This window comes from Onychomys torridus, chromosome 23, assembly GCF_903995425.1.
Source record: "Onychomys torridus chromosome 23, mOncTor1.1, whole genome shotgun sequence".
Lineage (NCBI taxonomy): Eukaryota > Metazoa > Chordata > Mammalia > Rodentia > Cricetidae > Onychomys > Onychomys torridus.
In genome coordinates, this window is record NC_050465.1 from 39,778,177 (window position 1) to 39,793,118 (window position 14,942).

The 14,942-nt window shown below is 40.0% G+C and overlaps 1 protein-coding gene across 1 annotated transcript in view; it reads right to left on the reverse strand.

Moving 5' to 3' along the window:
* Window positions 1-246: 246 nt before the first annotated feature.
* The window catches only part of Pgap1 (post-GPI attachment to proteins inositol deacylase 1), a 68,617-nt gene continuing 53,921 nt past the window's right edge, over window positions 247-14,942 (reverse strand). The window contains 7 exon segments of the mRNA XM_036173262.1: window positions 247-2,998; window positions 4,615-4,719; window positions 7,552-7,739; window positions 8,340-8,390; window positions 10,687-10,822; window positions 12,096-12,293; window positions 13,401-13,491. Coding sequence (XP_036029155.1) covers window positions 2,860-2,998; window positions 4,615-4,719; window positions 7,552-7,739; window positions 8,340-8,390; window positions 10,687-10,822; window positions 12,096-12,293; window positions 13,401-13,491 — 908 coding nt within the window. The 3' untranslated portion in view covers window positions 247-2,859.

Here is a 14,942-nt window from a genome sequence, read left to right on the forward strand (position 1 = left end):
TAGGAAACACAGGCTCTGGGTTTAATCCCTGGTGTGTTCATGTCCATACACACAGAACTGCAATCACAATTCCTATCAAATTATCAGGTCCAGGAGCTGGAGGGATGGCTCAGTTAAGAGTGCTGCTGTTCTGGAGAATTTGAATTTGGTTCCTAGTGTCTATGTCCAGCAACTCACAATTAACTACAGCTCTAGGGGATCCACTGCCCTCTTCTGGCCACAGTGAGCACCTGCACACACATGCGCACACACACACACACACACACACACACACACACACACACACACACAGAATCTTTAAAAGAATTATCAGGTCTAAATTATAATAGCAATAACTCCATGAGGGCATTTCAGAAATACCGAGCACTCGGTGTTCCTAACTGTCTAATGTATACCCAATCTATTTACTAGCAAGAATCCAGCTGTTTAATAAGCACACTTACTCAAAAACTCAGTTTCTTAGAAAAAAAAAACACAACAGTGGAACTCAAAAATGTGATGTATTAATCTCCAACTTAACTGCCAATTCGAGTAAAATTGGTAAGAGGACTATGGTAATAATATGCATGTAAACATGATAGATTAAAGCAAGTGACATTGAGATGAAGAAATTTCCTTTTCTTAAGGGATAGCAATTTTCATGACCAGGTGGTCTACCTAGCTATTTGTGTCTAAACACTTGATGGAGATTCTGTCAAAGTATGCCCATGTGTGTTTATGTGTGAGTGTGTATCTGTGAGTGTGGGTGGCAAATGGCCCAAGACACAGACCACTATTATCTAAAATATTTTGCTGGCATAAGTAAGACTTCAGGGCTTGGGAATAAGTACTTTCAGACAAAAAACATTTTAGTAAGAATTAATGTGCTTTAATAACAAACATACTACTCCCAAGTAAGAAATCAAACTTGCTACGTCCTACTCATGAGTAGTCCTGACTAAGCAGGGAAACTTTAGATCTCATAAATCACAGCTGTAAAAAGGTCTAACACCAAGTTTTTGTAAAGTTCTTTGTAGATGTATGTTCAAATTCAGAAAGTCGAAGTTTTCAGTTACAATTAAGTTGAGATACGCCTGTAATATCACCCACAGAATGAAAGGTAGCATGTGTATAGAGGCTGTCTGTGTATGGCTGGCAACATTTTAGCAGCTGTGTCCCATGAAAGTGGTATGCCATGGGAAACTGTGTTGCCTGATGAACTCACTCTCAGATACTGAACAAACACTATGGTGTAGTTTACTCCGTTAAAAATGTTTCTGAAGAGAGACTAAAATGTTCGCCATCTCTAGTATAACGGCTTTCCTTTAAAAGTCTTAGTAAGCGAAAGTATGAATACTTAACAAGCATGATGCCCGTCAAGACAAGGGCAACAGAATCATACAAACGAACTAACCTCTGTGGTAATGACATGACCCTCTGACTAAAGCTGAAACAGGGAAGATCCAGGGAAGAACTCCCAGGGGGCATGGGCAGGTTTTCAAAGTGACCGAAGTAGGGAGGAACCCTCTGGTCGGCAGGAGTAGCTGAAAGGCTGTGGTACCCGATGGAACAGCAGATAAAATAACACTGGTTCCCGAGGCACCATTCCTGATGCTCAGACGTTCACCAGCTCACAAGTGCAACCGCGAATTCACGGACATGTAAGGACTTCGCTGGGCAGGCTTCAGGCATTTACAGAACACACATCTAAGTGAAGGGCTCCGTGAACCAGGATTTTCTCAGCTTGAGTTTATCCTAACTGCAGGCAAAGAGCAACTATAGTCTTCAAGCTCCCGACCTTTCTACTTTTCTGTAGCTAAGGATGAACCGGAACTGGAAATGAAATAGGATATTATTACCCTTACTGGCCGGACAGGAGTCTGCAAGTCAGGATTCCACTGTTAACCAGGCAATGGAAGTCTGCGGTCTCCTCAGGCAGTGCTCACACTTTCAGGGCGAGGCAGTGATGGCTGCCTATGTCCCTCCATTAGCAGTGTAGTTTGGTACATCAAGTGCAGTCCTGTCTTTGTGTTGACACCCCCTCCTTCCCAAGAGACAAAAAATGACGCAAGCCTAGAGTCCTTCCAACCTCTGGAATGGAGTTATTTTAACAACCTATCTTTACCAGAGGCACTTTTGGCAACCACGGGGTCCCTGGTTTAATCCGGTGTAGAAATGGACTGTGCCAATGCAGATCCACAGGAATAGTCTTTTGATGATAGATCTTTTGGTGGATTTCTTTCATGCTTTTGATATTCACCAAGAATACACAGTAAGAGTCATATTTGAGGCTCAAGAAAACATCCTTGTTTTGAGTCTGAAGTAGTTAACCAACACGCCTCCCTTTCATTTGAGGCTCTTTTCCACAGACGTAAGAAGACAGATCAAACTGTGTTCACCGTGGCTGCCAAAAACTGACCAAAGACTGCTTCATGACTATTTCACTTCTGAGAAACAGTCGTGACTTTCAACAACCTTTTAAGACTTATTCTGAAGATGTAAATTACAGCAAACACAAAACCCACTTTTCAAAAGGAAGTCTGATGAAACTAGCAGCGGTTTCCCATGATTATAAACAATGCTCCATCTACAGAGTCTCTAGAAGATTCCTGGCATGGCTGAGGAAAGCCAGTTGGGTATGACAGGAGTCCCCCTTCACTAATTTCTCAGGTATGACAAGTATACAGATGCTACATCACGAAATGAAACCATGCTTCAACTACTTTCCTCAAGCATTACAAAACTAATCTCCTATGTCCAATACTGTAAAAATAGACTTGTCTTCTCCGAAGGACCGCACTGTTCCGGGGGGTGGAGCTGCGTTCACTGCATCCCTGGTCCTAAGGCATACACTGTTTTTATCGTCCTCTACGTCCAGGCTCACATAAAGTTGCATAACGCGTGGAACAAAAGGGGGATGATGGCAAAGCAGGGGACCCTGTATAAGTGGGAGGAGCCAAATGCAATCATGCCGACAGCCAGAGGAAGTGGGAACTGCGAGGCAGTCTTCAGCAACTTACTGTGAAGAGACGGAGAAATGTACATCAGTCAAACTACATTGTGAGCCAAAAGGAAAGAGGTTAATCGTTTATATACCTGTGGAAACTTAACATTGTGATTTTTGCTTGGATTTATTATTTAAATTTTGTGTATTTATTTAAATTTTGTGTATCTTTTAAAATTTTGTTTATTTTTGTTTTCCTGATGATCCTCTTTTTAGTGTTTTATTTTGTTTGAGGCAGGATCTCATTACGTAGACTTAGCTGGCCTGGAACTTGCTATATAGACCAGGCCAGCCTCAGACTCACAGAGATCTGTCTGTCCCTGTCTCCCGAATGACGAGATTTAAGTTGTGTGCCACTGTGCCATCTTAGTTTTGGTTTTCTGAGCTAAGGTTTTGTGACAGATGATACAATCCAAGCTGGCTTTGAACTCATGATCTTCCTTGTCTTCTGAACGCTGGAATGGCAGGAGTGGGCCATAACATCTGGCTCCTAAGTGATTTTAAGTGGTGTGATTTTTTTTTTTTAATGAACTGGAAAAAAAATAAAACCTGTCCATAATTTTACAAAGCTCAATAAGAACAGTATTTTAAACAGAAAATGGAAATACATTTCTATTCAGAGAACAGCTACACCCTTACTCTTTTCTTAAGAGAAAAATACCAGTTGGCATTTCATTCTGCAATTCTACCTCCAAAAAGATATCCTAACAAAATAATGTTCTTGAAGACACAGCTACAAAAATGCTTACTTTAATCCTACTTACAACATCAAAATTAAATAAGTAAAAACAAAAGGAAAGAAGGAAACAAAACGGACAGCACAACAGAGGACACATCCTTGTCCCCAGAAAGGAAACGTAAAAACCAAAACATTAAACACCTAAGAAGAAAACTAGTTCCAGGGAAAACCGCTTGGACTGTACATGGAAAACTGAGAAGCTGGGGCTAAGAGAGGTAGTACGTCTGTGGACTAAACACTAAACAGCCAAGTCAAGATTCGCTCTCCCTTACGTATACAATTTGAGACAGGGGCCGATGTAGCCCACGCTGGCCACCCAACTCTATATAGCTGAGGACGGCTTTGGCTGCGGAGTCTCCTGCTTTTCCCTCCCACGTGCTCAGACCCCAGGCACGCAGCAACACTCCTGCTCTGACACCAAGATTTCAATTCTCAGTGGGTCTGATCCCAGAACAGCTGCAAGTGCCTCCCAGAGCAAACGCTCCAAAAAGACCCAGTGTTGTTAGGAGAACCTCGAACACAGACACATAAAAGGCCAGCCGCACACGAAGCCCTCATACCTGCTACTCAGCGGATTCAAATGGTCATTATTTCAGCCACCGCTCCATCTACTTATATTATGCCTATACTTTTGGGAAGTCAAATCTTAGATATCATATCATTTAGGAGTTAAGTCTTAAAGAAAATAACTCACTCATTTCCTAACAAAACTCCTACCATTAAGAAAACAAGCATAATATATTTGCATATGAACTATATTTGCATATAAACCACAGTCATCCATGGTTTTACTTTTAGGAACAGCCAAATTAAACACAGATAAAGAGGATGCTTCAAGAAAGAACATCACAAAGGACAGCAATGGATGAATAGGTAACGTAAACCACTGCACCTTGACTTTACTGAAACTGTGTGCGTATTTCCAAGAATCATTATGGCTGGAACAAGGAGAAATGCCAGGGGTTGACATGGGTCGGGATTCAGTTGAAAATAATACCTAGGATAAAAAGAAAACACACATCAGCAAAGCAGAACCAATGGCTTTAGATGATCAGAGTCTAATTAATTAATTTTCAAAAAGTTCCAACAACAATACGGTCACGAACACTCTGGATGGCTCCTGAAGCCGCTAGTTAGTAACTCTGACTCCAGACTGCCCTCCCACCCTGGATCTGACAGTGGGCTCTACACTCAGAAGCCACTGCGGGACAGACACAGTACGGAAAGGCTCACACAGCTCTTCAAAACAAACTGCTCAAAACACATCAAGACGGGCCCTACATCAAGACAGGTAAAATGGAGGCTAAAATAAAGGAACTTCTCATTAGTCTTCAAAACTCATAATTTCATCACTTGCAGTTACTGACAGTAAGAATTCCACAGCCTTTTGAGAATCTGGCTTGTTTCTCGATTCTGACTGAATCTGAACAAAATTCTGGATCTTGACTAAAATACAAACAGAAGAGGGATATCACCATCTGATCAACCTCTGATTTCGATTCTGAACAGATTTCGATTCTGCCTATTTCTTTCTTTCTTTCTTTCTTTTTTTTAAAAAAAGATTTATTTATTTATTATGTATACAGAAGAGGGTGCCAGATCTCATTACAGATGGTTATGAGCCACCATGTGGGTGCCGGGAATTGAACTCAGGACCTCTGGAAGAGCAGGTGGTGCTCTTAACCTCTGAGCCATCTCTACAGGCCAGGTTCTATCAGCCCTTTAAAATATGCACACAAGTTTTCTTCAATCTATTCCATAAAACAGAAAGAACATTGTCAAACAGTCTACAAAAGAATTTGATCTGATCCCGAGGACACAGCAAACAGAAAACTATAGACCCATCTCTCTGAAGAAGCAGCACAAACATCCTCGATAAAATACTTGTAAACTGAGTTCAACAGCACAGTCAAAAGATGTAATCAAGTTGGTTTCATTCCAGGAGTGCCAGGATGCAGAGACACACAAATAAAACAACATAATTTAGTGCATGGATAAAAATCAAGGATAAAAACCATGTGATTATCTTATTAGGGGGAAAAGCCTTTAAAAATTCATTATCCATTCATGAAAAAAGCCCCAAACAATCCAAGATTAGATAATAGCTCAGCAAAGTAAAAGGTGGATATGACCAACCTTCAGCTAACTACACTCTCTGGGAGAAAAGCTGCAAGTATTTCTTCTAAAACCACGATGACAACAGGATGTCTACAGGATTGTTATTCAATATAATGCTTGAAGTTTTAGTTAGACCAATGAAGCAAGAAAATAAAAAAAGAGAGAGAGAGATAAAAATAGAAAGGAAAACATCAAATTATCCCTATTAGTAGAATATATGATCCTATACTTAAAAGTCCCTGAAAATTCCATTAGGAAACTCAGACATGATGAACATTTTCAGCAAAGAAACAGATGCAAGATCAACATCTGTTTCTATATGTCAGCAGTGAACACACTGAAAGTTACATCAGAAAAACAAAACCATGTACAAACAGCCTTTAAAAAGTCAGTAAAATACCCAGGAATAACTTTCACCGAGGAGGCTAAAGGTTGTCTCTACAATGAAACCTATAAACCATCAAAGAAAGAAACCGAGGAAATCCTAGAGGACTGAAAGACCTCTTATGTTCATGGATCAGCAGAAAGAATATTGTAAAAATGGCTATATTATACAAAGCAACCTATGGGTTCAAGCTGACCCTGTGAAACTCCAATGGATGCCACATAGCCTTCTTGTGCTTTCATATTTTTTTAAAAAATTTCACACAGTAGAGAAGACATACTCATTTTTCAGAGTCTACTTTATTTCATTTACTATGATAACCTAGACTTCTTTATAGCTGAAAAACACTCCATGGTCTATGCATGCTACACTTCCTTTATTTGTTCATGTTAGTAAGCATCTAAGCTCATTCATAACTTAGCAACTGTTGACACTGCTGTATTGATCATCTGCAGGCACACAGTATTGCCTTTGCTCGGGACTGCTTTGGGTATTTGGAATCCACTGTCCTTCCAAATAAATTTCACCACTGCTTCATTTAGTCTCCTTGGTTAGGTTGATTCCTAGGTATTTCATTGAGGTTTTTTTAGGCTGTTTGTACATGGTTTTGTTGGAAAGAGGAGAGGTCCAATGGAAAAGATAAGTTGGGACAAGAGAAGGTGACTTCAATATAGTAAAGGGCATATATGAAAATGTCACCACAAAACTCATTATTTTGTATACCACACATAATAAAAATAGTTTATAAATTACTCTTTTTGGTTAAAAAATACAAATCACTCCCTTTGGCTGATTTTTAGAGAACATTATAATTTCAGAACTCATAGCATCATGGCTAATGCAAGAATGGAAATGTACTGAAAACTAATTCCAGGCAATATATAGCTTCCTATTGTCAAGCAATTTTCATGGGCCACCAGGAATTCAGCCAGGCTCTAATTAAAAGAGCTTTATTGTCTGAAGCACACAAACAACAATAATTACATAAAGAAACATACCAGATGGGCAGTGGTGGCGCATGCCTTTAATCCCAGCACTCAGGAGGCAGAGCCAGGTGGATCTCTGTGAGTTCGAGGCCAGCCTGGTCTACAGAGTGAGTTCTGGGAGAGCCAGGGCTACACAGAGAAACCCTGTCTTGGGGAAAAAAAAGAAAGAAAGAAAGAGAGAGAGAGAGAGAGAAAGAGAGAAAGAGAGACAGAGAGAGAGAGGAAAGAGGAAAGAGAGGAAAGAGAGGAAAGAAATAAATAAAGAAAGAAAGAAAGAAAGAAAGAAAGGAAGAAAGAAAGGAAGAAAGGAAGAAAGAAAGAAAGAAAGAAAGAAACACACCTAAGGTTCTTTAGCCAATAGATGAGAGACGGCATGCTGAGCAGCACCACCCACGTGAGCAGGTTAATCACGGTGCCGTGCATGCGCAGACTATCCTCAGCATCGTTAGCCGACAGGCGAAGACTCTGCGCTGAGGAGTCTTTAAGATGGTTGGACTTCTTTTCACTTCTTCTAGAGTGTTTGGTATTCTGGAAAGCAAAAGAACAAGAATGTCAAGGTGTGAATAAACAATAAGAAGTGAAAGATGTTGCTTAGAATCAATTATACTCAATTACTTCACTAACTCTTCTTTTATTACCAAATACAAATAAAATAATGAAGTTACTTTGCTAAAAGTATTTTAAGATGCTATCACCAAAGAGTTTTCTCCCTTTTTGTTTTATTTGAGATGGGATCTTGCTATGTGACGCTGGCTGCTCTCAAACTCTCAGGTTCAAGCCACCCTCTGCTTCAGCTTCTGGGTGCTTGAAATACCAGCACATGTGACCATGTCCAGCTACATTTTTTGACTTCTTATTTTTATTGTTAGTAATAACTCAAAATACACATATTTTAAACAACAAAGTGATGAAGATAACCCAGGAGCAAGTTAAACTGAACAATTCAAGTCTATTTTAATATTCCTTAACTTTACTTAAAGCTACTTAAAATTCACAATTCCTTTTAAACATTATAAAAACCCTGACATCTACTCCTATAGCTTCAAAACACAACAATGAAAAAACCCAAACGTACTTGTTCTCATGTACTTTCATATTAGTATGTAGCATTTAGAAAACAAAGCTCACCACTGGCTGGCTGTTTCTAAAGGTCGTGAGGCTGGCTTGCAGATGGACAACCTTAGGAAGAGAAGATGATTTTTAACTTTACTTGTATTTTGAACAAAACCAATAGACAATAGATTAAAAAAATTAAAAATGAGAAGCATTATAATCTGAAATTTTAAAAAATATAAACATGGAGCTGGGAAACGGCTCAGTGATTAAGAGCACTAACTGCTCTTGCATAGGACCTGGGTTTAGTTCCAAGGCCCCACAGGGCTCATGAGCCATGTCACCCCATCTAGGAGTTCTGGTGCCCTCTTCTGGCCTCGATGAGCACTACACACACAGTGCAGACAAAACACACATAAAATAAGTTATAATGAAAACATTAAAAAAAAAATAAGCAACCAGGCTTCATTTAAACATTTGAAAACAGTAATCTATGAAACATAAATCATAACGAATGATAACGCTTATGGATTTAAAAAGAAAAACACAAAATGGTAATAATAAAAACTTCCAGAATAAGCAGAGACCTTTTAAATCCTATGAACTTACGTTTGAATGATGCCTTACCACAGCAATTTTATATGTCTCAGAGGTCAAACATTTGATTATATTCAATGTTATATGTTCAATTATATAAAGTGGTAATTAAATTACATATCTGAGGGAGTTTTGTCTATTGAGTAAGTTTTTTAAAATCATCTAATTAGGGGGATCTTTGATTGGTGTTTAAAATGAATGAAAAATTTTCTTAATAAAAAAATGAAAGAAAAAATATATAAAAGAAAAAAAATTATCTAATTAAAAAACCAGAACCTAACCTTATCATTTATAAACTTAAGTAGCTCTAGGCAGCTTTTCAGATTTACAAAAGGTCCCTTTAGAAGTCTGAAAATAATCTACAGTGTGAAAGTCTTAGTTTGAAAAAAGGCAGATAGAGCCTTGATGAAAAGTAAGAACAATCATCCAGTGTGGGGTCAACAGTCCACCCACATGATCAATTATCCAGTGTAGTGTTGACAGTCCACCCACATGATCAATTATCCAGTGAGGTGTTGACAGTCCACCCACATGATCAATTATCCAGTAAGGTGTTGACAGTCCACCCACATGATCAATTATCCAGTGTGGGGTCAACAGTCCACCCACATGATCAATCATCCAGTGTGGGGTCAACAGTCCACCCACATGATCAATTAATTATCCACTGTGGGGTCAACAGTCCACCCACATGATCAATCATCCAGTGTGGTGTTGACAGACCACCCACATGATAAATCATACAGTGTGGGGTAAACAGTCCACCCACATGATCAATTATCCAGTGAGGTATTGACAGTCTACTCACACGATCAACTATCCAGTGTGGGGTCAACAGTCCACCCACATGATCAATCATCCAGTGTGGTGTTGACAGTCTATCCACATGATCAATTATCTAGTGTGGGGTCAACAGTCCACCCACATGATCAATTATCCAGTGAGGTGTTGACAGTCCACCCACATGATAAATCATCCAGTGTGGGGTAAACAGTCCACCCACATGATCAATCATCCAGTGAGGTGTTGACAGTCCACCCACATGATCAATCATCCAGTGTGGTGTTGACAGTCTATCCACATAATCAATCATCCAGTGTGGGGTCAACAGTCCACCCACATGATCAATTATCCAGTGTGGGGTCAACAGTCCACCCACATGATCAATCATCTAGTGTGGTGTTGACAGTCTATCCACATGATCAATCATCCAGTGTGGGGTCAATAGTCTATCCACATGATCAATTATCTAGTGTGGGGGTCAACAGGCAACCCACATGATCAATACACCACACACGCAGCTTGTCGCCTCCTGGATCCCCTTCCACGACGTTAGTTTATTCAGTGTTTTCTGCTTCAGTAAAATCATCACTTAATTGTTACCATTGCCTTTGATTCTCCAGCGACATACGTCAGTATCCATTGACAAGACTGATAACTTGATTAAAACTAACAACTTTTCCTTTGCCTACTCATGTCTGAAAGGTGTGAGTGAGTAAATCTATTCTAATAAAATGTTTAAAAAGTTAATGACCCCAGGAATAGAAAGTGACCTAAAACGGATTGTATCTTCTCCCTTTGTTTTAACTAAAACCCCAACTCAGACTAATAATGCCAATGCTATACTTAACTAAATGTAAGTTAAATAACCAAGGTGCCAAAAACATAAAAATTACAACTTAAAAGAAAGCCTTTACATCAACTTTCTGACATAACACAGGGTTGCATTCAGGAATAATCACAATTTTTGTTAATAATGCCTAGGGGGCGTTCTGTAGGCACCTAACACAAAGCCCAGGCCTTCTGCTTGACTGACTCAACATACCTTAAACACATAGTACAGAAAAGACAGAAGTATTCCAAGTGCTCCACAAGTCGTCCAGCTCACTATGAGAAAGACAACTGTCAGAACAGGCAAGTCTGGCGACATCGCCTTGACATCCTTAGGAAATTCAGCAGGTCTGGAATGAAAGGAACAAAGGTTTGTTTGTTTTAAACACAATAGTGCATATTTACATGGTCCACTAAAGAAGAAAACAGTTTGAGGCTGAGGACCACTCATGCCGCAAGAGGAGCATTCCAATCCATGATCTCAGGCCACAGTCAAAACACAGATGCATTAAGGAAACTGTAAAGTTAAGCTTCAGGTTATGTACATCAAGTAATATAAAACAAATGTGTTTTGTACTTGGAGCTTGGTCCCGTCCTCAAAACTTTTCATAATATATATGCAAATATTTCACAAACTAAGAAAGTCTAGTGGCCTGAGCATTTCAGATGGAGAGCTCTACCAGCCCCTCAGCTGCTTATTAATATGTGAGGAACACAAAGTAAACTATAAACACAAGCAAACTGTGTAAAAACTAAACACAAGCCAGGTGGTGGTGGTGTACGCCTTTAATGCCAGCACTGGCAGCAAGGCCAGGCACATCTCTGTGAATTCGAGGCAGGCTGGTCTACAGAGAGAGATCCAGGACAGGCACCAAAACAACACAGAGAAACCCTGTCTCAAAAAAAAAAAAAAACAAACAAAACAAAAAACAAAAAAAAAAACACCCAAACAAACAAAAAATAAACACAAAGTAAACTACAATGTGTGTCTCAGGATAGGTGAGAGGTGACATGCAATTCTCTAACACACCATGATGATTATTTTTATCAGTAGTACTACACCTGGAACTTGTACTAAGGAAGAAAGAGGGTAACTATTTACAGATCCTGGGTCATGCATGCCCAATCCTGACAGAAGAACACAGTCTCACTGACAGAAACCCAAGACCCACCTCTGAACATCGAGGGAGGCGGCACCACCTGTCACCTCCTGTGCGACAGGAAACCACATCCCAGCCATCCAGAGTGGAGGAGTCAAGAGAAAACTAGACCAGGGTCTTATCAGAAAAGCCACTAGTAACTTTAAACTCAAACTGCCTTTAGGCCCGTACTGTAACTCCAGGCTGTTTTCACAGACTTTATCCATCCATCCAATCAGATAGTAAAGACCAGGATTGATAACAAAAGTCAGAGTCTCTATTTACAAAATAAGTGATGACTAAAACCTGTTAAGATTTCCTACTGGGATATGTATGTACACACATATGATCTTATACTTTCCTCCCTCCTCTCCCCCGCTCTGCAGTGCCGAGGATCAAGCTCATGTCCTAGCACACACTCGGCACAAACCCCAGCCCTAGTATTTTCTTCACTAAGAGCAAGACAGCTGTAGCAGAGGCTCACCTTTTCAGAGCTAGCCACAGTGAGGACAGAAGGTGCACAGAGGTGGAAGAGAGCAGACCACTCCAGTAGGCAGTGCAGGTTCCAAACAGAAAGAGGATCAAGGACACCAGAGGGAAACACATACTCTGGCTAGTGAGAACGATGGCGTCTAATTCCGGCAACAAGACTGCATCCCATAATTCCTTAAACCACTTGTACCTGTAAAGTGGACAGATGAAACCATAGGACAGAAGCAAAACAAACCCAAGTTCCAATAACTGATGCTTAACTGTTTATTATTTGAGGTGTCTCAGCATCTCTTAGAAGTTTTAAAGGGCTAAGATGGTTTGTAAAATATACTGGAAACAAATCTTAATTCTTTTTCTTTTTTTTTTTTTCCAGATAAGCACTCATATAACTCAGCCTGGCTTTGAAGTACACATCTCCCTGCCTCTACCTACAAGTGTATGCAAGCATGTATGGCTTTTACTGCATTCCCTTCCATGTGTGTGGTGTGTGTGTACCTGTGCGTGTGTGCATGTGTGTGTGCATGTGTGTGTTGTGTGCATGGAGGCCAGAGGAGGATACTGAGCACCTTCCTCTACAGCTCTGTGTGGCCTTATTCCCTCAGGACAGGGTCTGTCACCGAACTGGTGGTTTGCCATTTCAGACAGCAAGCTCTTGGGATCTGGCTGTCCTTGCCCACTCAGTGTTGGGGTTTTACAAGCAAACACAGCCACAACTGCTTTTTATGTGGGTGCTAGGGATTCAAACTCATGTTTCACAGTAAATATTTTGACCCACCAAGTGAACTTCCCAGCCCCTGGCTCTTAATTCTTTTGAACAAGTCAATGAGTCTATTGACCACTGAGTATCTGAGTCCACAGCCCCAGAACTACTTTACTCCCGTCAATAACTGAATGAACTAATTCAGCACTAACTTGTTTAAAGTCAGGGGTCAACAGCCACTTGGAATGACAAAATAAAAAAGGTTTAAGAAATGACTCTTAATTAAAAAAAAATTACCAAATGTGAGCAAATTAGTAACAGAGCAAATCAGCAACCTGGTTAAAGCGTAAGCTTTTATATTTTTAGACACATATAATACATAATTACTTATATATAAAAGTCTGTAATTACTTCTGAAAAGATCACATTACTGAAAATAAACGTTGATAGACATATCGGGCCTTTTCCAAAAAGTTCCAGTTTCATAAAACATATCAGCTGCCAAATATCTATGAAAATTCATAGTATATTATGAAATCAAAATGAAATTATTTTACAAACAAAATTAAAATTATTATCACAGATAATGAAACTTACCCTAACAAAAACTTAACCATAATTACAAACGGGTCAACTTTGTATGGCTTGGCTTCTTTATCCAGTATAGCTGCATATTCTAAGCAATAACCTGGTGATAAAAGAAAATCATTTCTGGGCAATGAAGAACTCACAGCAATTAAACAAATATATTTCATCTCTGAACGCCAACACAACACATAACAAAATCACAACACTGCACACCAGAAACGGCAGGGTCTGTCGTCCTACCACAGAGTACCCTTGGAAAGTTCCCTGTAACCACACACTCAGTCACTCATCAAGGAAACAGAGGTTGCAAGGACAGGGCTTCTCGTTGTGCATTTTTATAAACCCCAAAAAGTGACTTGAAGAACGGGTTTAGGAGATATAATTCTTAAGCCATACAACCCATCCATTTAAAGTCCATAAAAACCACATTCAGTGGTTTGTAGCATATTTGGTTATGCAGCCGCCCATACACTCAGTCTCAGAACATTTTCGTCACCACAAAGAAACGGTTTGCTTTGAAATCATCCAGTTTGGTAACCACTAATCTGTCTTTTGTCAGAGCTAGTCCTATTCTGGTCTTGTGATATAAATGGAGTCATAACGTACGATCCTTTGTGATTTAGCTTCTTTCATTCAATACTTGTCAAGATTCAATCATATTTTAAGATATGTAGGGATTTTCTTTTTTTGAGGTGTTAGGGATCAAACCCAGTGAGGACTTCACACATGCCAGGCGAGGGCCCTACCGCAGAACGATACCCTCAGGCCTTTATTTCTTTTTATTGGTGAACGTATTTTTTTAGCAACTGCTTTGCTTATCATGAATAGTACTACTGTGGATATTTGTGCACGTTTTTATGTGGATGGAGGCTTTCAATTCTCCTTGGTGTGTTCCTGAGAATGGAGGTGCTCGGTTATGTGGTAACTCTGTTAATCCATTGAAGGAAGTGTCAGACTGTTTTCCACAGTTGTGTATGAAGGTTCCGGTTTCTCCATTTCCTTATGTGCACATTATCATTTATCACGCTCGTTCTAGCGGGTACAACCTACAGTGACTGATGGATGGCATACTGGGTGCATGACTGCCTCTTAATTGGCTTGAGACACACTCACACATTTAAATCCTCTAGAACAGCTAGTTCCAAATACCTCTAGTGTCTCCACAGACAATCCAGCAAATTCTCTGTGGTTCAGAATCAATTGTCAGCCTTGGAACAAAGCAGTATGGAGCACCTCTTTTCAAAGCACAACCAACATCCTGAAGTCTGGCTGCAGCCACACTTCCGGAATAGCCCCATAACTAAAAGGCTAGGTCTGAGACTCCGAAGAGAACAGATGCATGTTCTCTCCACATGAAGAACCTAGTTTGCATGGATGTATGCGTGCATATACGTGGGTGCAAGCAAGAGTGAGGCCTAAAATACAAAGGAGACCAAGAGAAATGTGCTGAGGAGGTGGGGGGGGGACTACCTTGGGTCACGTGACATTTAAGAGGTCCCCAAAGGTAGAAGGGGGCTGTTAGGGGGACGTCAATTATAATACACTTTCTGA